The 27,759-nt window shown below is 35.0% G+C and overlaps 4 protein-coding genes across 19 annotated transcripts; 3 read left to right on the top strand and 1 right to left on the bottom strand.

The window, feature by feature from the left end:
* The first annotated feature begins 60 nt into the window (after window positions 1-60).
* pgam1a (phosphoglycerate mutase 1a) lies at window positions 61-4,472 on the top strand. Its single transcript, NM_198804.1, is given in 4 exon segments — window positions 61-260; window positions 806-1,080; window positions 2,777-2,957; window positions 3,966-4,472. Coding segments are annotated over 4 exon segments (765 nt in total). The 5' UTR covers window positions 61-121; the 3' UTR covers window positions 4,136-4,472.
* A 325-nt stretch (window positions 4,473-4,797) lies between these two features.
* Window positions 4,798-7,352, bottom strand: mettl18 (methyltransferase 18, RPL3 N3-histidine). Its single transcript, NM_001145617.1, has 2 exons — window positions 7,178-7,352; window positions 4,798-6,916 (listed from the first exon to the last, which is right to left on the bottom strand). The coding sequence occupies exons 1-2, from the start codon at window positions 7,277-7,279 to the stop codon at window positions 6,053-6,055; spliced, it is 966 nt and encodes a 321-aa protein (NP_001139089.1). The 5' UTR covers window positions 7,280-7,352; the 3' UTR covers window positions 4,798-6,052.
* A 646-nt stretch (window positions 7,353-7,998) lies between these two features.
* Window positions 7,999-17,881, top strand: zdhhc16a (zDHHC palmitoyltransferase 16a). 15 transcript variants are annotated; one of them, XR_011005841.1, is made up of 12 exons: window positions 8,033-8,152; window positions 9,599-9,835; window positions 12,192-12,386; window positions 12,474-12,562; window positions 12,678-12,706; window positions 13,687-13,820; window positions 14,096-14,209; window positions 15,652-15,728; window positions 15,822-15,945; window positions 16,039-16,109; window positions 16,195-16,419; window positions 17,563-17,881. XR_011005841.1 is itself a non-coding variant. In XM_073919451.1 (11 exons), exons 4-11 carry the CDS (start codon window positions 12,474-12,476, stop codon window positions 16,295-16,297), a joined length of 741 nt encoding a protein of 246 aa, XP_073775552.1. In that variant the 5' UTR covers window positions 7,999-8,049; window positions 9,599-9,835; window positions 12,337-12,386; the 3' UTR covers window positions 16,298-17,881. The 15 variants fall into 15 exon arrangements, 10 of the variants coding, with proteins under 10 accessions (XP_073775552.1, XP_068068920.1, XP_017214210.1 ...); XR_012388518.1 differs by having other exon boundaries at window positions 7,999-8,049; window positions 14,074-14,200; window positions 16,195-17,881; XR_012388517.1 differs by having other exon boundaries at window positions 7,999-8,049; window positions 14,074-14,209; window positions 16,195-17,881.
* A 1,122-nt stretch (window positions 17,882-19,003) lies between these two features.
* ubtd1a (ubiquitin domain containing 1a) lies at window positions 19,004-26,381 on the top strand. 2 transcript variants are annotated; one of them, XM_005156860.6, is made up of 3 exons: window positions 19,004-19,279; window positions 23,435-23,662; window positions 24,760-26,381. In XM_005156860.6, the coding sequence occupies exons 1-3, from the start codon at window positions 19,198-19,200 to the stop codon at window positions 25,140-25,142; spliced, it is 693 nt and encodes a 230-aa protein (XP_005156917.1). In that variant the 5' UTR covers window positions 19,004-19,197; the 3' UTR covers window positions 25,143-26,381.
* The last annotated feature ends 1,378 nt before the right edge of the window (window positions 26,382-27,759 follow it).

Below are 27,759 nucleotides of genomic sequence, written 5' to 3'. Positions count from 1 at the left end.
TAGACTCTCGGATGAGAGGAGGGTCTTTTTGACAGTAGTCTTGACAGAGTCTAACAACCTGTTCGCTCGCCGTCCTTTCTTCAGCTACTACCGTTAGTATTTGTCTGTATTCATTTCCCAAATGGCTGCATACAAGCTGGTTCTCATTCGCCATGGCGAGAGCTGCTGGAACCAAGAGAATCGATTCTGTGGCTGGTTTGACGCGGACCTGAGCGAGACAGGGGCTCAGGAGGCGAAGAGAGGAGGTCAAGCTTTAAAGGGTCTGTAATAATATATATTTTTTTTTACATCGTAAATAAGAGTTGCAAATCTGCCGTGCTAGTGTTGTGGAGTAGTTTTAAACGCTTAATATGCTTATTTTGTGTCAGTTTGACGGCTTTGTCTTATTAATGTTTTCATTAAGAATTTTCGTTTTAAATAAGTAAAAACAAATCGGAAAATAAAAAGGACTTTCATCGGAAGTCTGTGCATCACCGGCACAAGTCCGCCTCCTGCGTGACGGGCGTACGCTCTGAACCAATGATCATGGAGTGTGTTCGTTACTGGCGGATTAGAGGCGGGGCTAACGTGGGGCGAACGTGCAGTACAGGACGTGATTTTATTCACGTGCTGAATTTCTCAATCAGGATCCATAAAATGAATTTCTAACTAATTTTCAGCTAATGTTATGAAATTTAATACAAATATTGTACTAAAAATTGAAAACACATTAAATATAATGTGTTATATATTAATAAAATATAACACCCCGCTCTTCCTCAAATGTCATAATGGGTCTATAATGTAAAAAATGTGTGTTTTGCAGATGCAGGGTTTGAGTTTGACATTTGTTACACCTCTGTGCTGAAGAGGGCCATCCGGACACTGTGGATTGTTCTGGACAGTATTGATCAGATGTGGCTGCCTGTGCACAGGACCTGGCGGCTGAATGAACGCCATTACGGTGGTCTCACTGGGTTAAACAAGGCCGAAACTGCAGCCAAGCATGGTGAAGCCCAGGTTAAAATTTGGAGGCGCTCCTATGACATTCCACCACCCAGTATGGATGAAGATCATGACTTTTACAGCATCATCAGCAAGGTGAGGTCTCTTGCCTTCATGGTGTTCAACATTTAATTCTTTATATTACCTATTCAATACATTCAAATGTTAATTTGTTATATATTTTTTTCATCATGATTTATCACCCCCAATGGTTTCTGATACCTTCTATTATATAGAGCAGGGTAGAGCCAAAAACCAAATATCATTGATAGTCATGGGCCGAAGATAAATATACCAAACCATTTTACAAAAAGTTGCTATCATAGGAAATTTCCTAATTCATCTCATCATTAAAAAATAAATAGAAAACATTCATTTGAATTGTATTAACTAACGCAGTATCACTTTTAAAATTATTAAAATAAAGACAAAAATAATCACATCTTAAAGACAGAGGAGTTTAATGCTAAATACAATAGTCAAGCAGAATCTGCCTTTAACATGATTCGCTCACCAAAGTCTTTGCATTGTCCTCTATGCATCATATGTACACTGTAAACTAAATCTGACTCATTTACACCATTTAAATTGGAACGTTCAATTTCAGATTGCTTTTTTTGTGGCTGAACAATAAAACAAACAAATAAAAAGTTACATCAAATTTGAAATCACAATCTCTAAACCATTCTCAGATGGGATGGCAAATTCAAAGGTTACCATGGGCCAAGTGCAGGCCTTAGTTTTGGCATCTCTGAAATTGAGGGTGTGTTTTATTTATTTTTTTGCTTTCTGATTGTTTGATACTGACTAATGATGGTGTGCGTATCAATTTTGATCATTTACATTTTTTTTATTCAGTAGAATAATGATCATAAAGTTCATAAATCTTAACATGCAAGTTTTTTACTGATAAATGTTGCAGCATGTTGTTGATACACGTTGAAACCTTTGTGCTACTACTGTAGTTAATAAGTGCAAAGACAACGAAAACAAAGGTCAAACGTTATTTGCATAGGAAACCCCTTACAAAAAAAGTTGATCCTGTTTAAGCACTTTGGTTTTTCTCTGAGCTGCCCACACAAACATTATATTTAGCACTATTACATACTCATGTGTTTATGGAACATTTATTAAAGGGGTGTTGCGCACACACACAAAAATTCTCATTCTCCTCACTCAATCTCAACATGTTTGGATACGTTTTTGTTCTGTTGAAGACAAAAGAAGATATTTTGAAGAATGTTGTAAAGCAGCAGTCATTGACTTAAATAGTATTTTCTGTTCCTACTATGGATGTCAATGGCTGCTGGATTCCAACATTCTTCAGAATATCTTTTTCTTTTCAACTTAAAGAAGCTCTTACCATGAAACATATTTTGTTGGAATGTGGAAGTTTGAATACCATTAGACAAAACCTTTACAAGGAGAGTACTTTGAACATTTTTAAAAAGGTACCACCAGGAAGAACTCTAAATAATTTATCAAAAACTTAACAGAAAATTCATATTTAAAAGAATATATTTTTGTGTGAATTTTAATTATTATTTCTGTTTATATATTTGTCTAAGTAACTTTTTATTGTAGTACAAATTTTGTTTTTATCATGTAATATTTTTATGTATATCCATTTTGCCATGAAATAGCTAAAAAATACTGATGTGCCAATAAATAAATCAACTTAAAGAAATTCATAACATTTTACAACATTTAAAGGCAAGGAAATTGAGGAAATTATAATTTTTGGGAGAACTGTCATTAATGCACCAATTTTTATGTTCTGTCTTTTATATAGGACCGACGTTATGGTGATCTGACTGAGGACCAGCTGCCTTCTTGTGAGAGTCTGAAGGACACTATTGCACGTGCTCTGCCTTTCTGGAATGATGAAATTGTGCCTCAAATCAAGGAGGGAAAGCGGGTGTTGATTGCCGCTCATGGAAACAGTTTGAGAGGCATTGTGAAGCACTTAGAAGGTAATTGCAGTATCTTCTCAATCACTACCTATATCACTGAAATCTAGAAATTAGTAAAATCTTTTATTCACAGCTGAAGCCTGTGCACGTTTTTTTGCTCTAGAACAGATAAAAAAAAAAGAACAGCAAAGCCAGTTTTTAATTTGCACAAATTCTATGTCCTGCTTACAAGCACTTGAATCTATGAAAACTGATCACCCTATGATTTTACCATAATAGAATAAGAGGACGATGTAGAATCAAACTCAACACACACTCATATTTATTGAAAGGGGAAGAAAAAACTATTTGTGACTTGTGTAAGCATATTTTGTTGATAAAACATATTTTAATAGAATGTGTATTTTAAAATTATATTAGAGAACGTTTTTATTCTGAAAATATTTTAAGTGAAATGTTTGAAAAGGTGCCTTCCAGAGCAATTTTAGAATATATATATATATATATATATATATATATATATATATATATATATATATATATATATATATATATATTTTTTTTTTACAATGCATGTTTATGAAACTGATATGATTATATATTGTACATTTTTCAAACCATATCAAGGAGATTTTATTATAAATTGTTTTTTAAAATGCATTAGAAACTATCAATTCCAGCAAATCACTTTGAAATGTTATGGGGATGATGGGACATTGTTTTTTTGTTTGTTTTTTTTTAAACCAAACACATGGTTATTTTTGTTAGCTAACACAACAACAAAAACACATTCACTTTCCAGTTAAAGTCAACATTTTGCATTTTTTTTAAATGTAATCTGCCATCTTTGTTTTGCTAGTAAAACACGCATGCGTGCCTGTAGACTGAAAACATAATATGTGAATGACTTTCACAAAACCAGTTTGTTATATATTTAACATTTTTTGGGCTTCTGGAAATGCATAACTTAATCTGGTTTTAGTATTACGCCTAAAACAGTGTTTACCCTTCTTACCCTTGGATTTAAATTTTTCGATAGCCTTAAAGTTTGTTTCCTTACACTCACAGGAATGTCTGAGGAGGCCATCATGGAGCTGAATCTGCCCACAGGGATCCCTATTCTTTACGAGCTGGACAAGAACCTGAAGCCCATCAAGCCCATGCAGTTCCTCGGGGATGAGGAAACCGTTCGCAAAGCCATGGAGGCTGTGGCAGCTCAGGGCAAAGCCAAGAAATAGAGTATTTACATGAACAACTTTTAAATTATACATCAGCACTGAATTACTTTAAACAAGGCTCCTATATTTACCATCAAGACGGTGCTCTATAGGAGAAGGATGTACAAGTTAAAATAAATATAGGACCTATAAAGTATGTAACCAGCTTGTAATTCTTTGGAATGTTGTGAAATATTTATTAGTTAAACAGTTTACAAGGACCACATTTTTGTTTGGATTTGTCTCTGTGTGATTCATTCCATAATTTACGTCGTCTACACTTTATTTTGAAGAATGTGTTTGGTCGTGTTTTCTCAAGCACACAGATTTTCACATTAAACCATTGTCAAAACTAAAACAAATGTTCTAATTGGTCTTTGCTGCTGCTGTGTGTGTGTTTGATGTATTGTAGATGTAATTCACAAACTAATGTCAATAAGGCATAGGACGATAACTGTTTTAAGGTGTACCATGGTTTGGAAAAGGTTTTACAACCGCCAAAATTTCTATACCATTCCTACAATGTATGTAAGATTTTTTTTTTTTTTTTTTTTAGGACAACAACAGTATCTCCAACAGAAGATATCCCAAGATGCCATTTTAAATTATAAAGAAATCAGTGTTTTTGAAACTAATGAAGACAGCAGAAGTCAATTATTCACATGAATTATTTAGCCGGACATGTTTACTGCTCCAAAATACTTTTTTAATGTTTCTCAAAATAAATTAAATTGTGTATATATTGTGTTCAAAATGGAAAAAGTTTTTGTTTTTTACCGAGGCGTTTGAAAAGACGCAGTAATCGTTAATGAGTAATAGTAATAGTTAATGAGCAGTAATCACAATACCATGACTTGAGTGATGTTTATGCAAGTGTAAAGTTGGGCGATTTGACCTTAAATCAAAATCTTGATTAATTGAACATTTTAACTTCATTAAAATTAATAAATGATTATTTATTTTATTTTTGTTGCCCTCACAGTCCACTGACAGATTTTTTACAGTAAATATGCTTGCATATTACATTTGAGATTTTTAAATGAAGGGTGCATTGATTTTAAAATAACTGAAGTTTACACAGTGTCTACCACCTATGATTATTTATTGAACATCAGTGCTGAACTGAAATTGAACCACATTACCTAAAACAGTCACTTTTTTTCTTGTAAAAAAGTGAAAATGACTTGCACTTTAAGAAGGAAATTTAATTATTTTCAATGTTTTTTAAAAGTATAAAATAAGCCAGATCTCTCCTAAATAAAAAAAAAATCCTGTATGTAATATTTTAAATGGTGCATTTCTTGCATCTTCAGTTAACAAATATTTTATATGTAAAGAATGATTTTATTATAATAGATAACATGACATCTCAAGGCATCTCCGGCGCAGTTTTCAATCATCATCGATGTAGAGCAAACGTGCGATATATAGTAACATTTTTCAAGAGGTTTGTGGGTATACAACCACACGAAGGCTGTGCCGGATCATACACGTGCAGTCGACGCAGAAGCATGAATCAGTCTTAAGAGAGTGGGGTCATGTGACTACACTAAGGAAAATAATCGAAAAATTTGACTTGGAAAAAATTTGATAAATTTTAAGTTCTGAATGTCGCTTTCGATTAATCACCCAGCCCTAACCAAGGGTATCATACTGTCGGAATCTTTTACCGGTCCATGCCTAATGTCAATCCTTGTTTGATATTGGTTTACATGAGAATTAACATGTAAAACATACTATTTATTGCAGATTTAATATTTGTTTTAAGTAACATTTTTCAGAATGTTTCATCCAAATAATTCCAGTTTTTCGCTCTATCAATTGTTCTTGTAGCAAATCACAACATGGGTTCCTATAGCCAATGCATTTGACCTAAAAGGATGGATGTCCAATTTCTTGTTTACTCACACCATAATAGCAGACACATTAACACGTCTGTCACTTTTTGAATGACAGCGATACAACATGTCTCTTCAGGCCTTCCTCCACATCCTTCAAATACTTGATCTGAAATGCATTCTTCTCCTCCACAAAGTTCTCGAACATATGAAGGCCACCTCCTACTCCAAAATAATGAGACTTTGTTGCTAAATAAACATTTCCATTCCTGTCAAGCAGATCAGTAAACACGCTATGAAGAGAAGCGTAATAGTCTGTGTTGTATATGGTTTCTGAGGTGAAGATAATGTCATACTTTGGCACTGAGGCTTTCTTTTGCATAAGTGCAAGAAAAGAGTTCCAGTCACCTGAGAAGAAACCACAATGATCTAGTAATTCCTGTGACGAATTTAAAGATTTCCTCTTAAGCGGTGGGCTGCTATCATCATCATCATCCTCATCATCTTCTTCACAGTTGAGGAACACATTTGGTATTGTTAACTGCTCTATCACAGTGCTGTTGTAATCTTGGAAGTCGACTCTGATGGCTCCTCTCTTCAATGCAAGTATGCCAAGTAAACCTGCACCACAGCCCAAGTCTAACACCCTTTTTCCTGAGAAAACCTCTCCTTCATTATCAATGTACTCAAGGAGATCATAAGTACATTCCCATATCTTCAGTCCACCTTCATAGACTCCAGAGATGAGGTCGGAGTTTTGTGTCAATGTTTTGGCCAGAATCTCCTCACTGTCCTCTTTTTCACAGGACGTCTTCTCAAACACTGATTCATTCAGACAAAGTAGAGGAGGCAGAGACCCTATGGTGATGGTTTCAGGTACCCAGTTTTCAATTTTGGAGAGAGGATTCAAGGAAGGTTTGTGTTCGAGAGCATCCTTCAACTTTAGGACAGTTGTACTGGTTTTCTGAAAAAAACAACAACAAATATATATATATATATATATATATATATATATATATATATATATATATATATATATATATATATATAGTATGACCTTTTGACGTGTATTGTGACCCACGGTTTGCTTATTCATTCTTGCATCGTACTATTAATCATTTGGTTTAATGGAGAAAATACTTTTGAAGCATAGTTTTATATTAAAGTAAGCTCTTTGCAGCATTAGCAGAGATGGCTAAGCTAAGTTAATGATAAATAATCTCACCGAGCACTTTAGATCCACATCTTTTGCTTTGTCGCTTTTATTTTCTTTATCATCCGTTTCTTCTGTCACTAATGGAATATCGAAGTTAAAACTGAATGCCATGTTTCTGTTTTTGCTCCCGTGGTAAATTAGCACGTGTAAGCTACTGTCGTTCGATTCTTCAACGAATGGTTCTTTTGAGTCGGATCTTTACAATGGAATCGATCCGAGGTATTTGAACAGCATTTTTACAAATATATTTTAATAGAGAGATATACATATGGTTTAGTATTGTATATTTGTTTAATTAACAACCTGTTTTAAGTTATTTATAAAACTAATATAAAATGCCTTTATAATAAAATAATTTAAAACATGATCGCAACCATCTTGGAAAAATGTATTACTACTAGGCACATTCAAGAAACAGGCAATAAACGACAATATAACTATTATTGATAGTTGTTTGAACATTACAATAGCTTCAGTTTACTCAAACATACAAACGGAATTTTTTTAAAGAACAAACTCGCACTAGGAAACATGATTGCTGAATTGTTTTGTGAGCCGTTTGTTTGGTTTAAACAAGTTATTCAAAAGAACCGATTCGCCACTATGATTTGTTCATTAATCAAACTACAATTCCCATGATTCTTTTCTCTAACTGTGCAAATATTGGGAAAATAATATCTGATCTACCGTTAATTAATTGCGTATCTTATTCTATAATATAATTTTTGATTACTAATAATATAAAAATAGACATTATGAAAAACATTAAAAGTTATTTTTGCTAATCGCACCGTAAACTCCAATACCCAGAATTCCCAGCGTGACAGCTCACTCACATCGCAGCGCGTCAGACAGACAGACAGCAGATGAAATCAAAGGGGGTAAAAACAACTGCTTCCATTTATTTTCTCCATCTGTCTCCCGAAATAATCAGCGGTATCATGAGTTGAGTTTATCCCAATTTTAGGACAAGATCGAGGGAAGGTAAGATTACCTATGTAACGTACACACATAGCTTATACATTTCTGAAACGGAAAGCTTTGTGATGTTAGCTCTTGCATTTTGATTCTGTCAGGTCTAGGGTTTAAATATTACTGATTTTGTTTTCAACATCAAAGATTCTAAAATGTTTTAATGTCATAAATGTTTTGTTGTTGCTGTTGTTCTACAAAGATCGTTTAATGATCTGTTCTTAAAAATATTATTGTAAACATCTGAAGAATCCCTTTCCTCTGAAAAGAATCATTGTGGAATTAAAAGGTTCAATGAACGATAAAGGTTCTTCATTGAACCATCAATTCCAATAAATAATGTGATATTTCTTCTCATCATTGATGTAGATAGATAGATAGATAGATAGATAGACAGACATACAGATAGATAGATAGATAGATAGATAGATAGATAGATAGATAGATAGATAGATAGATATTGTATATTCTCCCTCAAATTTAACACATCTAATAACTAAAAATGTATCACCATATAATATATTTTTGTTGTCATTTTAAAGGCACATACACACAGTCTGTCACTGAGATTATAGTCTGTTCATGTCATTGGGGGAGGTGTATGATGTTGGCTATTTGTCCAATAATCTCACAGTGTCTATTGCCCACTTTAACTGTCACATTTCTTTTTGCTTGTGTATGTATTTGCCTCATTAACATTGTTACATCATTTGGGTGGTGTTTCCTCCCCATTTACTCTTTTGAACGGAATGTAGACAATCCAGATTTGTTGTTGATTGTTGTGAATGGTAGATCTTTGTGAATTGTACTATGTCTAGGCATGCAGTAAAACAGTTATGAACATTGTTGAATTCTATCTGTGAAAACACCCCCATCATTCACAAATTCAGTGATTTAAACTTCACTTTTAAAATACATTTAAACAATTTTTATTCGTCCCTGGTCCTGGCTACATCTTTGAATGGAACTGAGATGTTTATATTATCTCAAGTTCCCAATCTGTGACTCTTAATGGGATGGTTTGAAACCTTCTAGTAAGATTAAAGGTCTGATTATCACCAGTCCAAGGGAAGGCGTATTAGTCACTGGCCTAACTATGCCTGTTTTATTGTAGACTTAAGTAAACTTATAATGGGCAGCAGGTCTGCATTGTTAACCAACAATGACGTAAAGCATGCTGCCTTCTACAAACTGTAGACAATAAAGCTAATCCATCTTTTAAATCTTTGTGATATGTCAGATAATCCTCAGGTATCAGGAAACTAAACCATGCTTGGATTATTGGTTTGGATCAGTCCACAGCAACTGCTTAGGTGGATACTTTGTTAATCTAATTGGCTTACAAGTTCAACTCCTGGGGAATTGTCCATGAGAAAATTGCAGGCTGTAGGAACCTGCTTGTGCCGATTTTCAGGAATTTGGAACAGGTTATGAAAGGATTTCATCTGGTCTTTGCAGGGGCTGAACATGCATCCCTGCTCTTCTGTCCTGCACCTGCTGCTGAGATGCATGCGCGGGTGTTGCAGACACACTCGAAGTCGCGTGCCCAGAAGACTGAGGAGACATGTCAGCTATATCAGACTCATCTTCAAGTCCCTTTATTTTAACTCGCTCACTAACTCTGATGTGGTGACGGACTCCATTCTTGAACCAGTGTTTTGGATGGTGGAGGTTGTCACACGCTGGTTTGGAATGGTAAATCTTTCTTTACTCATATAGTATCATTAATTGTTTTTTTATGTTTGCAAATATAAAAGCTATTTAATAGCACCACTTTTATGCTTTTTCAGATGTTGCTAATTTTGTTTTTGATGCCTCCTATAATAGGGTTACATTAATCCAATAGGGTTACATTAATCCAAGTTTTCTTATAATATACATTTCACATCATATCATTTCTTTAGGACTCTAAAACATTTCCTACTTTCTCAACCTTTTTCATAAGCCTAATTCATGATTCTCATAAGTCTAATCTAAAGTTTTCACAAGCCTTCTCTGCACTGATTGGTCTGATGGCCCAGGCTGCTGTTATTGGTCTTATATACTGTCCTGTAGGGCTGCACTATATTGGAAAAAACTGACATTGCGGTATTTAGTTTTTCTGCAATATATATTGCGATATGATTTTACTAGATGACCTTACTTTGGAAAGATCCATAACTCACATGTTTTGAACTGTGTGATTCTGGTTTATTATAATCATAACTTCAGATTGTAAATTCTTTAATGTGACTTTCAGATATCAATGCTGAAACAATATATTGTGCAGCCCTACTATCTTGTTATAGTAAAGAAAAAAAGTGGCAGAAATAAATCTTGATGGACTAAATGTTCATTAATTTGTCTGAATTTTAAATCGGGACGATTCCTCCATCCTTACTGATTGAACAGCAATTTTTGCTAATGATTTTATTGTATCAGTTCAAACTAGGACTGTACGATATGAAAAAAATCTAACATTGCAATATTGATTTATTCTGCAATATGTATTGCGATAGAAATACAATTTCAATAAATGACATGAATAACTATTTGGAATGTATTTATAATTAAATAGATTGATTGGGATGATTCTGTATAGGAGTGCACAAAATATAATAAACAATCTACAAGCATAGATATATCCGATAAAGAAAAAGATCAAATTAATAAAACATGGTTTTATTGTTTTCCGAGGATTCAAACTGTATTAAGGTATATAGTAAATTAAAAATAAAATCTAAAATAATACCACATGTCTGTTTTATAAACAATTCAATAAAATTAACTGTTAATAATTTGTCAAAGTTACCAATGGTACAATTTCTTATGCCTGAATGCTTTTTAAAACCCTCACACAGTCACAGGCCGCAAAAACACTTGCAAAATAATCATTTATAATCCAGACTCAACCTTGCATATATCCTGCGATGTGGCTGTTGCGAATGATCACATTGTGATGTCAATGCTGAAACTATATATTGTGCAGCCCTAATTCAAACCCGAGTCTGATGATCTGTCATTGGAAGATTTTAGTTTAAAACCAAATGAATTTTTTTGGGGCTGTTCAAAGTAGTTGTTGTTTGCAGGCAGGCAATGAAGGCTATAGACTGGCATTATCCAAACTATTTTACATTACTTTAACAAATGTACAAAGATCCATTTTAAAAGTGGAACTAGGATTGCTGATTCTTGAAGCTTTTTTTTTTTTTTACTTTAGGAGACCATAGTGAACATCTTTAAAACTTTGCACACCTTTTACATTTACAAACTGCTACATTGCACCATGTATTAAAATGATTATCTAAAAAGAGCATAATAGAGATATTATGTCCATGTTTTAAGTAATCAAAATATGGAAACAATGCATTAAGGGTGCATGTACACCAATGTGTTTTTGCAATGCTAAAAATGCCAGCTCTTTTCTATAAACGCTCAGCTGCAACTGCAAGAGCTTTAAAGAAATGCTAAGTGCTGACACTTTGCGTAAGCACCTTCCTATGCTAGTGCTGTTTAAAAAACGTGGCACTTCCATTAAGTGTGCGAATTATACATTGAGGATCAGGGGGGTCAACTTTTTCGGTAATGTTAGCTTGTGTAATACATGCTTCAGCGAATCAAATCTATGTATGTATTGAAATTGCATCTAATTTATTAATAAAATATACTTAAGTGTTCAGTGTTTTGTGGAAGAGGCAATGAGTAAGAGGAAAATAGTTAATTCTGACCTGATTAACTATTTTCAGCTTACTTTAGGTCAAACTATACAAACTTCACATCCAATTTGACTTTACTTTTAGTCTTTATGTAGAAACATACACCTAATTTATGAGAAATCAATATTATGAACTCTTACGGTGCTCTAAATCTGCTGGTTTTAGACTGTTCAATGACTTTTTTCTCACATAGACTGATTGGTATGATTATGCATTCACAATGGTATGGTCAAAGGGTGGTAAAATGCATATCTACTATTTTAATTATTAACATTATTATTTAAAATACAGATCAGAGCGAACTTTTTCTCAGACTCAAAGGGCTGACAAGCACCACTTTTTTCTTTTCTCTTCAGGTTTTTGTGTTTTTAGTAGTAGCTCTTACCAGTTCTGTGGTTTTCATCGCTTACTTCTGTCTTCTACCGTTGGTCCTGCACACATATTCTCCTGGATGGATGATATGGCACATCTGTTACGGGCACTGGAATTTGGTCATGATAGTCTTCCATTACTACAAGGCCACAAAAACTCCCCCTGGATACCCTCCAAAGGTTCAGATGATCTATTACACATGCCAAACTAGCAAAACGGATGTGTGTGTTCAGTGTCATTCATGCTTTTTTCACAATATTTTTTAGATGAAAACTGACGTCCCATTTGTGTCTGTCTGTAAAAAGTGCATCATTCCTAAACCAGCACGAAGTCATCACTGTGGTATCTGTAAAACGTAAGTGTAACACTGTCTTCTGTGTGACTTATAAAATGAAATTAGTGGCTCAGTGTCTTTGCATTTTTGTTCTAGCATATACTAACATCCCTCTGTTTTTGTTCTCTTTCTCCAGATGTATACTAAAAATGGATCATCATTGCCGTATCCTTTGTAAATCACCATACGACTTAAGAACAAGCGTCGACTTAACTTGCTATGTAATATACACAGTTAAATAGTTAGATGGTTCACCCAGTGTGGTGTTTATTCAGTCATCATTTATTCATACTTGTGTTGTTCTAAAACCTGCATATGCAAGTTAAATGGACAGCTTTTATGATTGTTTAATAAGGCTTTTGCATTATTTATTATAATGACATGGAAAAGAAGTATCAGCACAGTTTTAGTATAGTTCAGCAGTGGGGAAGTATACATATTAGTGGCGTAATGTATCACAAATCTTACGGTTTGGATCACTTTATTGTTTTTTAGTCACGTATTGGCCCATTTTTCGGATCAGCCAAAAAGTGAAGCAGACAACTGGAATGTAACTTCCATTTAACTAGGTTAATTAGGTTAACTAGGCGGGTTAGGGTAATTAGGCAAGTCATTGTAAAACAATGTTTTTTTTCTGTAGACTATTGGAAAAAAATTGCCTAAAGAGGCTAATAATTTTGTCCTTAAAATGGTGTTTAAAAAAATATTATCAGACATTAAGTGAAAATTTCTTTGCTCTGTCAAACATCATTTGGGAAATATTTAAAAAAAGAAATAAAAATGTAAAGGGGGGCTAATAATTCTGACTTCAACGGTAGATAGATAGATAGATAGATAGGTAGGTAGGTAGGTAGGTAGGTAGGTAGGTAGGTAGATAGATAGATAGATAGATAGATAGATAGATAGATAGATAGATAGATAGATAGATAGATAGATAGATAGATAGATAGATAGATAGTAATATACACAAAATAGAGGTGGTTAAGAATGGAAAAAATGTGAGTAAGTGGCAATGTAACTTAAATTCGAATTGAACGAATATTCAAAGTAAATTAAATTGATTAAATTGGGTGAGATTTTTTTTAACAACAGATACTATTGATTGTTTTTCCTTTGTAGTTTTTTCCTTAATTACATCGTTTCAGCTTGGCTTAACAACTGTGTTGGTCATTTCAATCATCGTTACTTCTTCTCCTTTTGTCTCTTTTTGACTTTGGGCTGCATGTACTGTAGCGTCAGCGGTCGGCATCTCTTTATCGATGCATACAATACTATAGATGTAAGGCTGTGTTCTTTTTTAATGCATTTGATGCTTTGATTTTGTGCTTTTCCATTTTGCTCATTTAGATTTTTATTGTCATAGAAGTTTAAATCTTTCCCTTTCTTTTGCTTAAACTTGTAAAACACCTCTGTAGGCTTTATTTTGAATCTCTATTTATTCATATGAAATGGTGTTTAACTTTTATCCTTTTGAATAGTTGTGTCTCTTCTTTTCTCTAAATCATGGGATGTGGGTTTGTCTTAACTTCCAGCTGTCTCTCTGCTATTCCATAGCAATTGAAGCATTTGGAAGCAGAGAAACAGGGTGTTCCAGTGACGGGGATTGGGTTGCTCATTGGCATTGTCCCGTCAGCAGGTGTGGCTGGGAAGGCAGTACAGGTGGCTCAGGTTATTGTTTCTACTTCTGTCTTGGCTTTGGATCTGCCTTTCTTTATCACATTATGTGATGCTCTTAAAACAAACAAGATTCTATAAACGCCAACAAATTATTTCTGACCTTCCTTATCCCGCTTCTAACAGCACACAGTTAAATTAGTATTACTTACTGACACTGCTTTTGTCACAATTGGATGAGGGTGGATTTACTAATGAACTTTAGACTCTTTAAGCTCTAATAGGTAAGAACTTATATTTCCATTTGGAACAATGAATCGAGAAAGTGTTTAATTACGGTCTTATTTTTTATTCTTGAATAATGTGTTCATGTCCATAAACATGTTTTACAAATAAATAAATAAATAGTTTTATCTGAAATGTATATATTTACATATATCAAAAGTGTTTTAAAATTCTAACAAACTTCTTCATTGTAACGTATGTAATTTCCAACTTTTATTTTGTTAGCCAGCCCTCTTTTACTGAAAAATATATATAAACATACTCACCGGCCACTTTATTAGGTACACCTACTAATACCTTGTCGGACCCATTTTTGCCTTTTGAACTGCCCTAATCCTTCAGCATAGCTTCAACAAGCTGTTCATGTTGTTGACGCCAAATTCTGACCCTACCATCCGAATGTTGCCGTAGCAATCGAGACTCATCAGACCAGGCAGAGTTTTTCCAATCTTCTATGGTCCAATTTTGGTAGGCCAGTGCAAATTGTAGCCTCTGTTTTCCATCCTTAGCTGACAAGAATGGCACCCTGTGTGGTCTTATGCTGCTGTAGCCCATCCGGCTCAAGGTTGGATGTGTTGTGCGTTCAGAGATTCTCTTCTGTATAACTTGGTTGTAACGAGTGGCTATTTGAGTTACTGTTGCCTTTCTATCAGCTCGAACCAGTCTGGCCATTCTCCTCTGACCTCTGGCATCAACAAGGCATTTGCACCCACAGAACTGCCGCTCACTGGATATTTTCTTTTTTTCCAGACCATTTTCTGTAAACCCTAGAGATGGTTGTGCATGTAAAATCCCAGTAGATCAGCAGTTTCTGAAATACTCACACCAGCCCGTCTGGCACCAACAATCATGCCAGGTTCAAAGTCACTTAAATCAGCTTTCTTCCCCATTCTGATGCCCGGTTTGAACTGCAGCAGATCGTCTTGATCATGTCTACATGCCTAAATGCATTCAGTTGCTGCCATGTGATTGGCTGATTAGGAATTAGCATTAACAAGCAGTTGGGCAGGTGTACCTAATAAAGTGGCCGTTGAGTGTAATACAAAGTAGTCCTAATACATTACGTAAAAAGAGTAACCTGGATTACATTTAATAACTAATCATTCTAGTGTGTTATTTGTAAAAAGAATATATTTATAATATGTATTATTATGCTATATATTTGAAATAACAGAGAATCTTTTTGTCCTCTCATTCTGTGCTGGACACAGGAGGTTTCGCAACCTCCGTACACCTACAAGGACAGAATGTTTCACAAGAGTGTTATCTACATGTGGGTCCTTACAAGGTACGCAATTTACAGAGGCTGTTCTTTCATAAGTCTTTTTTATTATTTCTGTAGACTTGCATGTTTTGTAATGTTTGCTGTGTTTTCCATCAGCACTGTGTCTGTCGCTCTTGGAGCTCTCACTCTGTGGCACGCTCTACTCATCACCCGTGGAGAAACCAGCATTGAGCGCCATATAAACGGCAAAGAGGCCAAACGTTTGGCTAAACGTGGAAGGGTGAGAATGCATTGAGAGTCATTCAAAATTGCCCTTTTGACTGTTTGACCTGTTATTCTGTTTATTTTAATCTACAACTACAATTGCTTAAAGGTCTACCGGAATCCTTTCAGTTATGGCAAACTAAACAACTGGAAAGTGTTCTTTGGTGTAGAGAAGAGAAGGTGAATTGACCTATATTGCATCCTCTTCATGTAATTCTGCAGTCTGTAAGCTGTGGTTTCATTTCAGTTATGCTTTTCTCCACAGTCATTGGCTGACACGTGTTCTCTTACCCTCTGGACATGCTCCTTACGGTGATGGACTGACATGGGACATTTACCCTCTTAAAAAAGACATGATGCCAGTTTGAGATTTGAAAAGACTTGACAGTGTGAGTTAATGATGCCAGTCTCACCCGCTGTGCCAAGGCTGAATGCAGAACCAGAACCCGGAGAACACAGGAGTCTGAAGAGCCCAGATTTACCCAGTGATCTCAGGCCCCGTTTACACTAGTGCGTTTTAGTTTTAAAACGGCGTTTTAGAATGAAAACGATCCGCGTCCACACTCGCGTTTTACCCAGCGTTTCTGAACTGCTCTCCGTCCACACCAAAACGCTGAAAACGCACATCACGTGACCACACACACACACTTTGGCAATCGCTGGAGCCCATCTACCCAGATGAGAGCTCTGCTAGTCGGACTTCTCATCAAGCATCTCCCGCTGGATCTAATCTCACTATATTTATTAAACGTGATATTTCATTCATCTTGTTGTCTTTATCTAACGACATATTCCCTGACTTTCGTCACTGGAATCTATTACTTGTTCTCAGGTAACGTGTTTTGGCTGAGCGCAAAGATAAGTTAATGATTAATGTAACCACGTAGCCTACATTCTGTATATTGACTGATCGCTTGCCTTTATTTCCTATAATGTATACACTTATTGTATGTTATACTTTTATAATGGCCATTATCGATTATTAAAACTGATATTCAGCAAAAGAGAGGGTGTGTTTCGTATTTTCACTGAAATTGAAAGGAGGCAGTTGTTATCGGCTCCGTTTTGTTATAAATATGCACACAGTGAAGATGACGCTCGTGCAGCACGGCGTCTCAACATTTCTGCTGTCTGTTTAGTTGTTAAAAATAAAAATAGGCAGTTCCTTATATCAAGTTTACATTTTAGTGTTGAGAAAGTGAAACAACGTAGCCAAGGTGATGTGAATGAAGTTATAAAGTACACTGTTCCCTGTGAAGATTGACGCGTGTCCTCGGTATGTTTTCCATATCAAACTGAGAAGAAGAGATGCAGCCTTGTTCAAACTAGCGAAGTCTGAACTTACACGGAGAAGATTCAGGACTGAACTGTGTGTTAGGCTACTTAATATTGAGGAAAAGCCCCAATCAGAGAGGCGAATGTCTGCAGCCCCGCCTCCGTTTTCAGATGTCTCCGTCTTTCCCCATCCACACTGAGACGGAGCAGCAGCGTTTTAGAATGAAAACGGCCTCTCCAGCGTTTTCGAAACGCTCCGTTTTCGGCGCTCGAGAACTCCGGCGTAGTGTGGACGGATGGCGTAACCGTAGCAAAACTTATGCGTTTTCAAACTAAAACGCATTAGTGTAAACGGGGCCTCACTCAATGACTTTTGCTCTTTCTGGCCAAATGAAAGGGCTGTCCTCAAAAAATACCCTACATTTTTTGGATGTTTTCTATCATTTTTTTAAATAATGAAATCCATGGCAGTTGTCTGTGCTATCAGTGGAAGATAATGTGCTTAAAGCAGGGTTAGTAACCTTGTAGGGCTTATGTAAATAGTATTTTTAAATCTTTATTTATGACATGTACAATATCGCTATTTAAATGCACTGAAATCCATTTCCAAAGTCAACCATGTCTGAAAACTTCCCTAGGATTTTATTACATTTAAAATAAATGTTTTTTTCACAGCACTTCTTGGTAAAATGTTTTACAGTTTTTTGTAATTTAAGTGTCTTGTATTTAGCTTTTTTATATACACTCCATTTATTTTGCATTGCTTTACAATAAATATTACTGCCTTTAGATGGCAGTGTATAATCATTTTATAATATCAGGTTTTGTCACGATATTCCACTAAAAGGATATTTAATATGTAACAGATATAACACTAACTGTAGATGTTTTGTGCTTTGGAAAAAATATATAAATTTATTTACATTAATGTTTAATCTATTTTTTATCTAATTTTATCTACCTAATATTTTATTATTAATGAATTACTATAATTTTATTTTGCTTAATTTAATTATTATTAAAGTTGACCAAATCTGTAAAAGATGACCTTAATGTCAGCTTAAAATTAATTAGTGGCTAAATAATTCATATGGTTTGTTTTTAAGCTTTAGTAACACTTACTGTAATCAGAATAATGGTTTTTATAGTTCAGTGAATCTACATTCTGACTTTTTTTTGTATCAGACAGCTTGAATAATATGTTTCTTTATTTAACCAGATAAAAACCCATTGAGCTCAAGATAAGTATAAGTATTTATAAGTATTTAGAACCAAGTGTACATCAAAGACCCGCGAAGAAATGAAAGGTATATTATTGAAAATGATTTAGTACAATACTGAAATCAAAAGCAGACAAAACGTCAATGAAGACGCGGCAGATCATCCAAAATGCTACAAAAAAAAGCAATGAATAATTTGTGAACATTATAGGCGAGATTATTTTTCAAAAAGCACATTATTCCAAAACTGCTTTACAGAACCTAAATAAAGAAAACAATCATTTATATTTATCAAAATCGCTTACGGTAATGTACACGAGCGCCCTCTAGCCACGGTTTTACCACCTCACCGATTTCATCACTTCATGTCTTCATGTTTATTTTTCAGGTATTTGAATGTCTGCGTTTACAAGGATATGGGATATATCTTTTGTGTTACGAGACTTAAATATCAAGTTCCAAATATCAAGGACTTACTAATAATAGCCTAGCAGTCGGTTGATAGCATTAGTCTGATAACTTTGTCTTTGTGGAGGGTTTGCTGATCAGCTTAAGTCACATGTCGACTCAGCGGAAAACAACGAGCTTGTGTCTCTCCTCAGACACCAGTACATCTGACAACAGAAAATAGGAGTATATTAGTTAGACACAATCTTTCTTCTGGAACGGCCAAATATCACTTGCTGACGTCACTGCCTTTTGGTTTGGATAGAAATGCATGTATTCGGTGGCTGTCAGGCGTGGGGGGCTTGGTCCTGATGGTAGTTTGAGGGATGGGAAGTTGTTTTGGAGTGATCCGTCAAAGGTCTCGCCTGTCCTCCAGAAATGCACCCAGCAACGGCAACAAACGAGGAGGTAAGATTTAATCTGCTTGCAATTCAGAATCGGACGACCTTGAGCGATTATGTTTGCAAATAGTGTAAAATTTTCTGATGAGAAACTTTGTCATACTCCCAAGTCACAGCCTTGTCCAGCTTGTTGGAAAATGTATAACTATGAAAGACGTCACGCCATAAAACTGGGTATTTTTAGTCTTCTAGATGCCACAGAGCTTGAAATATCACTCAATCAATATGAAACTCCCTGTAAAGACTCGGTTATACTCAGTTATATAAAAATATATATTTGCTGTTTGTTCAAACTACTTATTTAGAGTTGAAACAACACAATTATTGAGGTTTATGGGACAACTTGATTGTTGTATGTTCAATGCACTTAAATTTGTACAAACTAATAAATTATATTAATTCTTTTTTGTTGTCACAACACAAATCAATTGTGTGTAAATCAGCATATTTTACAGTGCACAGAGAAATGTTTATATTATTTAAAAAAACATTTTTGACGTTAATTACCTTATAAGTTAAATAAATAATTTTTATTTCATGATTAAATCATTTATTTTGTTTAGTTTGCTATTAAATATATTGATTTTACTGCTATTAATAGTTACGTATATTATTTTACTTTTATTTTCTTTTTATTTAATTGATGTTATTGTTGTATCATTTTATTCTTTAAAATCATATATTTTTATTATCTAAAATTTTTTTTGTTGGGCGTCCAAATCTCATAGACAACCTTTAGATAATCTTTTAAATGGCAGTTAGAGAAATTCTGAATTATTTCACAATTGCATAACTCACAAGATTAAACCCATGGGTAAAATAAAATATAATTCTGAGGCGTGTGAAAGATGTTTTGACTCAGTGAACATGTTTTCTGAATGAATTTTGATGACATGTTGGACATTATATAAACTTTAGAAGGAATTTTGGATTACTTGCTTATTTTGATATTAAAATGTTCTTCCTTTACCTAGAAATCCTTTATTATCGAGCCATCTGAGATTAGACGTATTTGAACTGGCTGGGTGCACCTGCTTGGGGCAATCCTGGGATTTACAGTTTATTTATGACCGTCCCTCCTGGTCCGAAATAGAGCTGTCTGTTGTGAAAAGTCACTCACAGACATAAACCCAAGCCAGAGATTGCAAACACAGGAGCTATTTCCTGCATACAAGCTATTTAGGACACTCGCTTTTGATTTATATTCGTGTAGCAGTTATTTTTAGTTTTAGAAAAAAAGGTGATGGTCATGTGCAGTTTGCAAGAAACTGTACTAAGCTGCTAGTGAGTGTTAGACACCGTGTAGTACACGTGTAATTGATTATTCCTCAACCTCCGCATGAAGTCATAGGAGCGACAGTGCGGCAGTCCTTTAACTTTTTACTGATTGAAGGAATAAGGGACCGTTCTGATCATGGGAGTTGCAAACTCAAGAGACTATCGACCAACCATAACAGTAGTGCTGAAAAGTAAGTAACTTTAGCAGTGTGCAAGATAAGATTGTTTATAAGATATCTTTTGATTATTAGCCTAAATTTAAAGAAATTATTGGTTATTTTTTAATTACCTTTTTGGTCATGCTAGCTTATCTTTTTTTGTTTGTTTGTTTGTTTGTTTTAAATAGTTTTGTCTTCTTTCTGTCATACCAATGTTCCTTGACCTGAGACATTCGTACTTTTGCTGCTTGTTCAAACTACTTATTTAACATAAATTGAAACAATATAATTCTTAAGATTTTTGGGGGACAACTTAATTGCTTTATGTTCAATCCACTTAAATTTGTAAAAACGATTAAGTTTACTTAATCGATTTGTTTTGAAACAACATGATGGAATTGGTTGGAACCCAGCATTTTTACAGTGTGTTAGCAAATTAAATGAACATTTAATCTCCTGTATTTAGTAATTGAAAAGGATTTGCACAACAGCAAGATGTCAGATGGACTAGCTGATTTGTAGCCCAGTAATACTTTAAATGTGTGTTGTACATGCTAGTCTATTACAGATTGCCTTACACAATGGGCTTCAATACTGTATAAATCACAATATAGTTTTTTATTGTTGTTTTAATAATGGTATGTTAACTTAAAGTCTAACCTATTTTATTTGAATGTATTTTTTCCATTCAGTGTTCAACTCTAAATTGTGAATATGCTGGTGTGTTTGTTTTGTGACATTCTGCTCATGTAAACTGTCATCCTGGAGTGATGCATGATGGGAAAGAAGCCACCAAATCCTGTTTTGCATCACCCGATTAAAGCTTTAATCTCAGACACTATAAATAATTTGTTTTTCTCCGGTGTATCACATTGAGCGCTTTGACTCCATAGCAGGTTTGGTTGTGATTGATTCAATGTAGCTACGGTATCCTATATTGCATGTTATGCAATTGTCACGTTTTGTTTGTGTACACATGATTCAGCCACTGAGCCAATAGACTTCTTCCAAAAGGGATTTCCCTTTGGCCCACATGTGCTCTTCTGTTTAGTTGGCATTAAGCTGTTGGACTGTTGGGATTTAGCTTGTGGTTTTGATGCAGATTTGCACTGCATTACTACATTTAATCCACAAGGGTTCATAGTTCATTTAAAGCACAAGTAGTCATTAAAGTAACATTTAAAGGGACAGTTCACCTAAATATGAATTTGATTCACTATTTGCATGCCCTTAAATGGTTCTCATCTATTATGAGTTTATTTATTCTGTCGCTGGAAACCTGTTTTATATGAGTAAATGTACATGAGTAATTCTCCTATTAGTTTGCAATATTAATTGTATTATATTTATTTATTTATAATGTATTTATTTTAGTTAGTTAGTTAGTTAGTCACTTTGTTAGTTAGTTTGTTAGTTAGTTAGTCAGTCAGTCAGTCAATCAGTCAGTCAGTCAGTTAGTTAGTTAGTTTGTTTGTTTGTTTGTTTGTTAGTTAGTTAGTTTACTTATTGTTTTAATTATTTTTTCATTATTGTTTTTATCAATGTGGTTTATGTTAATGTGATGTAATCCTATACTTTATCCCCTGGTTTCACAAACAAGGTTTAAGGCTAGTCAGGATTAAATTTCTTGTTCAAGCTGTCTCAACTCAAAATAACTTGCGGTGAGATATCTTTAAATAGATCAGTGTCGTTTTTTTGTCTCCAGGTGCACACCAGTTATAAATTTTTCTAAGGCCATTATTATAAATGTGGCTTAAATAGCCTAATTTATCTAAGGCCTAGTTTTGACTTAATCTAAACCCTGTTTGTGAAACTGGGCCTATTTGTTGTAATATATGTGTATGTGAATGTGTGTGTATTCCTTTTGAATGTGCAGTATATACAGAACATCTCACACAATCAAAAGGAATACACACATTTCAGAAAAGAATGCTGGAAACTGGTAGCCATTACCATCCATAGTAGTATATTGATAAAAATTAGCTGAAAATACTGTGTAAATCAATGTCTATCAGTTTTATTCAATATTTATTTATGTAATATCTCTTAAATGCACAGCTTTATGATTGATGAAGCGTTAGATGAGCTCAGATGGGAAATCGGTCTAATATCAGAACTGAGTCTCATTAGGACCAATCCTGTGCTGTCATATACAATGTAGTGTATGCACACAGACTTTTAATTTCAGTCAACCAGCTCCAAGGCTTCAAGTGAATTGTCATCCCTTACAAAATCGCTGCGTTTAAGATCTGATTTCTTTAACAAAGAGCAATCATCACTGCCTGGCTGATATACAATATAAAGTGGGTATCAAACCAAACAACAAGCACTGCATTAAATAATATTTTTCCGCACAATGTCTCTGAAATATAGAAGAGTTTTTGTGCTTGCATGCTGATAATAATGGCGTCTGTGTCTTTTGTCTCTTTTTACAAATGGATATTTAAGTCTATTTAATTGATTATATTGTAATCACAACATAGATGCTGTAAAAGGAACATTATTCAATTGAAAATAGCCACATTAACCGTTCATTGGAAGTTCAACATTGGCTGAAAAACACTAGATGTGCATATAACATAGCCCATTGGTTAGATGGAAGTGATGTTGTTCTAGGTTAGAACCTTTTTGTGAAATATTAAGTGATCCAGATATAAAACTTCAAACTCTTAGTGGATCTGGATGTAACATTTCTACCTTCGCCTGTTTTTTTTCTTCTTCTCTAGGACGCAACGAGCCCCTGAAGAAAGATAAGCCCAAGTGGAAAAGTGACTATCCTATGACGGAGGGCCAGCTGCGCAGTAAAAGGGATGAATTCTGGGATACAGCCCCAGCTTTTGACGGCCGTAAAGAGATCTGGGACGCGCTCAAAGCTGCAGCTGTGGCGATTGAATGTAACGACCACCAACTAGCACAGGCTATTGTAGATGGAGCCAGCATCACACTGCCTCATGGTAAATACTTAACATTTTATAATAGGAGAGAGTTTAAATTATTATTATTTTTTTATCTAAACCAGGAGTTTAAAACTTTTTAGCCCTCGACCCTTAAAATACCAATGCCAGTGACTCGCGACCCCCTATCTTCTCTGAGGGGGTTATAAATATACAAACCTAGCATGCAACAGTGCACACACACCAATAGGCCCAAGTCTATTCTACGTTAATTTTGGAGAACGCCACTCAGAGATCATCAGAAAGTTTGATCTGGTGCCTTGAAATCAATCTGCTGCATCTGACCCCATCGCTGTGTGTTTAATCTAACGTAATGACCCAAGGGGTCACAATCCAATGAAAAAAAAATTGCATGTTGTTTTTTCAATGTAACTACTAACTACTGTTTTATCTTCTATAGGTTATGGATAAAAAAGGGTAATTCAAATAGTTTAATCAAATGAATTTAATTTTAGGAAATCACCAAGCAATCTCTACTTTGGGAACCACTGATCTAGACATTTGATGAATAAATTCAACTTCCAGACACTAGGTCCATTAGCACTGAAAAAGACAGCTATGCCAATACTTCCTCAAAGGTGACACGTCAAAACACATGTCAGTAAACAACATTAAAATGCTATTAAAAGAGTTCTCCAGTCGACAAATAAACTTTTATACATTCAATTTCTCATTAAAGCAGGAAAAACACATTTAAAAGGGTGCCATGGTCCTTCAGTAAGCAAAATAAGTACAACATTTTTTATTAATAGTGTTCAATTAAAGGATCGTCATTCAATTAATCATCTTAGTTTCTTTTCATTTATTTTGATTTTTCAACAAAAAAGAAATTTAGGGTCTGACTGATTGTTCAAAATACATTTCAATAAATTGAAGGAAACTTAGAAGATTAAATGAATGCAGATCCTTTACTTGAATATAACACTGTAAAAAACAAAATGCACAATTCCTTCATGTTGTCCCAACACAAAGCAAGCTAATTGATTTTACTTATTTAAGTGGATTAAACATAAAACAATTAAGTTGTCCCATCAAAAAAAACTCAAGAACTGTGTTGATTCAGCTTATTTAAATAAGTAGTTTGCTTTGCCCTTCAGGATCCCTCATGGAGTGTTATGATGAACTGGGGAACCGCTATCAGCTTCCTGCATACTGCTTGTCTCCACCTGTCAACCTGGTCTCTGAGTGCAACGATCATAATGCGTCTGAAAACGCTGAGCCACAGGAGAAAAAAGAGAAGGAGTTTCAGTTGAAGGTTCGTCTGTCCACTGGGAAAGACCTTCGCCTCAGTGTCACCATGGCCGATTCCATTCGTCAGCTCAAGAAACAGCTCCAAATTCAGGAAGACATTGATACCGCTCACCAGCGCTGGTTTTTCTCTGGAAAGCTTCTTACAGATAAAACCCGCTTACAGGACACCAAGATCCAGAAAGACTTTGTAATACAGGTCATTGTTAGTCAACCTATTGTTACCAGCTAAACACTGTGGACCAGTATTCAGTGAACTAATGTCAATTGTGAAACGCAACCTTTTCTTTTAGGAACATTTATTTATTTTCAAACTTGAGAGGAACTAAAAGGTTAATTGTACATGTTAATATGTGTAAAAGTTGCATGTTGTTTTACAATAATTGGGAGTGTACAGTCACATTCTCAGGTTGTTGTTTACTATAAGTTTAACTGTCCATATCTGTGTACATTATATACTTTGCCTTCTTGGTTATAATATCCTTACATATGTTGTGTGGATATCAATTTCCAGGCTTTGTGGTATCAATTGCCTTGATCCATTCTACCAGGGATGTCCAAACTCAGTCCTGGAGGGCCGGTGTCCTGGAGAGTTTAGCTCCAACACTAATCAAACACACCTTAACCAGCTAATCAAGCTTTTACTAGATATACTAGAGCAGTGTTTCTCAACCACATTCCTGGAGGACCACCAACACTGCATGTTTTGGATGTCTCCTTTGTCTGTCACACCCTTTACACCTCTTTTAGTCTCTGCTAATAAGCTCACGTGGTTGAGAGACACTGTACTAGAGAGTAACTGGCAGATGTGTTCAGCAGGACTCCAGGAGTTCGGACACCCCTGCATTATACAGTTTACTGTCTATTTACAGAGCTTAAGGATCTTTTTTTTAGACAGCATTATGTTATTGCATATTTATAGAACTTTGACTCGTTGAATGGTTGAACAATGGCTGTTGAACAACAACATTCAAACCTTGGTACTGTGTTGGATTATGCATTGAGAGATGTATTTCTTTTTCATTTGTGAAGTACTGACGGGTATTTTTTTTTTTAATCAAAAACTAAATCTAAGCTGAAACTGCTTATTGTTATATTTTAGATAAAAGAATACGAATGGGAGCTAATTGGGAATCTGAAAGAAAAACACTTGTCAAATCTCACTGTCAACATTTCACATGTTTATATTAAATGTGACTTATTTCTGTACAGTGACAAATGTTTAATTTTCACTTTTCTACTGGTTGTATGGAAGGCGTTGACTTCATTGACAAACTGGGTCAAAGGAATAGCTGAAATTAAACTCACATTTGCACAATACCAAGCACCACAGAGATTATTTCATTCCTTTTTTTTTTTTTTTTACCTGAAAATGATGTGATGAAATGGTGTTAAATAGCACTTTCAAAACATGTGGATGTAATGTAAATATGTATAGATAAACAACTTATAAAAATTGTTTCTAAAAGAGCTCAGGTTTCTTGTTCATTCATTAATTTTCCTTCGGCTCAGTCCTTTTTTTTCATCATGGTTTGCCACAGCGGAATAAATCGCCAAATCATGCACATACACATACACTAAGGCCATTTAGTTTATTCAGTTTTTTTGGACTGTGGGGGAAACCTGAGAAAACCCACACAAACACAGAGAACATGCAAACTGCACACAGAGATGCCAACTGACCCAGCTGGTACTCAAACCAGTGACCTTCTTGCTGTGGCACCCAGACTGCAACTCTGCACAGGACGTTTGGCCAGAGGAGAAATTGCCGTGCCCAACGGAGCCTGGTTTCCCTGCTGAAAAATCCAGCTTAAACCAGCCTAGGCTGGTTTTAGCTGGTCGACCAGGCTGGTTTTAGAGGGGTTTTGGCCACTTCCAGGCTGGTTTCCAGCCATTTCCAGCCTGGTCTTAGCTGGTTAGGCTGGGAGATGACCAGCTAAAACCAGCTATGTCCAGCTTAAACCAGGCTGTTCAAGCTGGTTTTAGCTGGATTTAGCTGGTCATTTTCCAGCCCGACCAGCTAAGACCAGGCTGGAAACCAGCCTGGAAGTGGCCAAAACCCCTCTAAAACCAGCCTGGTCGACCAGCTAAAACCAGCCAACCAGCCTAGGCTGGTTTAAGCTTGATTTTTTAGCAGGGTTGTCTTGAGGTTTTTTCTTTCACTTTCGTCAAATTGGTGAAGTTTTTTTTCTTGCCACAGTCTCCACTGGCTTGCTTGGTTTGGCACTTGTGGAGCTGCACCGGTAGATTTGCTCTTTAGTGTTTTGACTTCCAGCAGTGAAATTTAAACCTGAACTGAATTAAACTGAACTTCAGCTCTGAAAACTGGACTGACAATACATTGTAAAAGCGATATTGAATTAAACATGAATTGAACTTAATTGTGAGGCGACTGCTGAGCTACCGTGTTGCTCTTGGTTTATTGTTCTTTGTTCTAATCTCAAATTGCCACGTGTGACTTTTATGTCTATTTTATTGTGATTTTTACAAACCACGTTTAATGAAAAATTAATAACCATTTGTTGTTACACTAGGAAACTAGACTGTTGATCAATAAAATTAAAAGAATATATATATATATATATATATATATATGAAGGGACCGAAAATAATATATATCTTTGGCAGCTCATTGATAAGTTTGATAATTTATTGATACCAACTGATACGTTCTTTATTTAGCTTTTATATTTATCTTCCGCGATTTCAATTATAAAACAACTGAAAGTTTCTTCTAGTAGTACTTATACTTTTAGGCGTGAAATTGTATTTCATTTAAATTTAATGATATTCTAAGTACAAGTCATTCACCTCAAAATAATACGCAGACTAGGACGCGCACAATGATG

This window comes from Danio rerio, chromosome 13 (assembly GCF_049306965.1).
Source record: "Danio rerio strain Tuebingen ecotype United States chromosome 13, GRCz12tu, whole genome shotgun sequence".
Taxonomy (NCBI): domain Eukaryota; kingdom Metazoa; phylum Chordata; class Actinopteri; order Cypriniformes; family Danionidae; genus Danio; species Danio rerio.
Note: the sequence above shows the minus strand (reverse complement) of the source record. Positions and strands in the feature narration are given on the sequence as shown.

Bases quoted from the DNA above. Each gene is read 5' to 3' on its own strand.
- mettl18 (NM_001145617.1), bottom strand. From the start codon at position 7,279: ATGGCATTCAGTTTTAACTTCGATATTCCATTAGTGACAGAAGAAACG. The intron at 6,917-7,177 runs GTGAGATTATTT...TGTTTTTTTCAG, and splicing joins ATGTGGATCTAAAGTGCTCG to AAAACCAGTACAACTGTCCT.
- zdhhc16a (XM_017358721.4), top strand. The intron at 15,729-15,821 runs GTACGCAATTTA...GTTTTCCATCAG, and splicing joins TACATGTGGGTCCTTACAAG to CACTGTGTCTGTCGCTCTTG. The intron at 15,946-16,038 runs GTGAGAATGCAT...AATTGCTTAAAG, and splicing joins GTTTGGCTAAACGTGGAAGG to GTCTACCGGAATCCTTTCAG.
- ubtd1a (XM_005156860.6), top strand. From the start codon at position 19,198: ATGGGAAGTTGTTTTGGAGTGATCCGTCAAAGGTCTCGCCTGTCCTCC. The intron at 19,280-23,434 runs GTAAGATTTAAT...CTTCTTCTCTAG, and splicing joins CAACGGCAACAAACGAGGAG to GACGCAACGAGCCCCTGAAG. The intron at 23,663-24,759 runs GTAAATACTTAA...TTTGCCCTTCAG, and splicing joins CAGCATCACACTGCCTCATG to GATCCCTCATGGAGTGTTAT.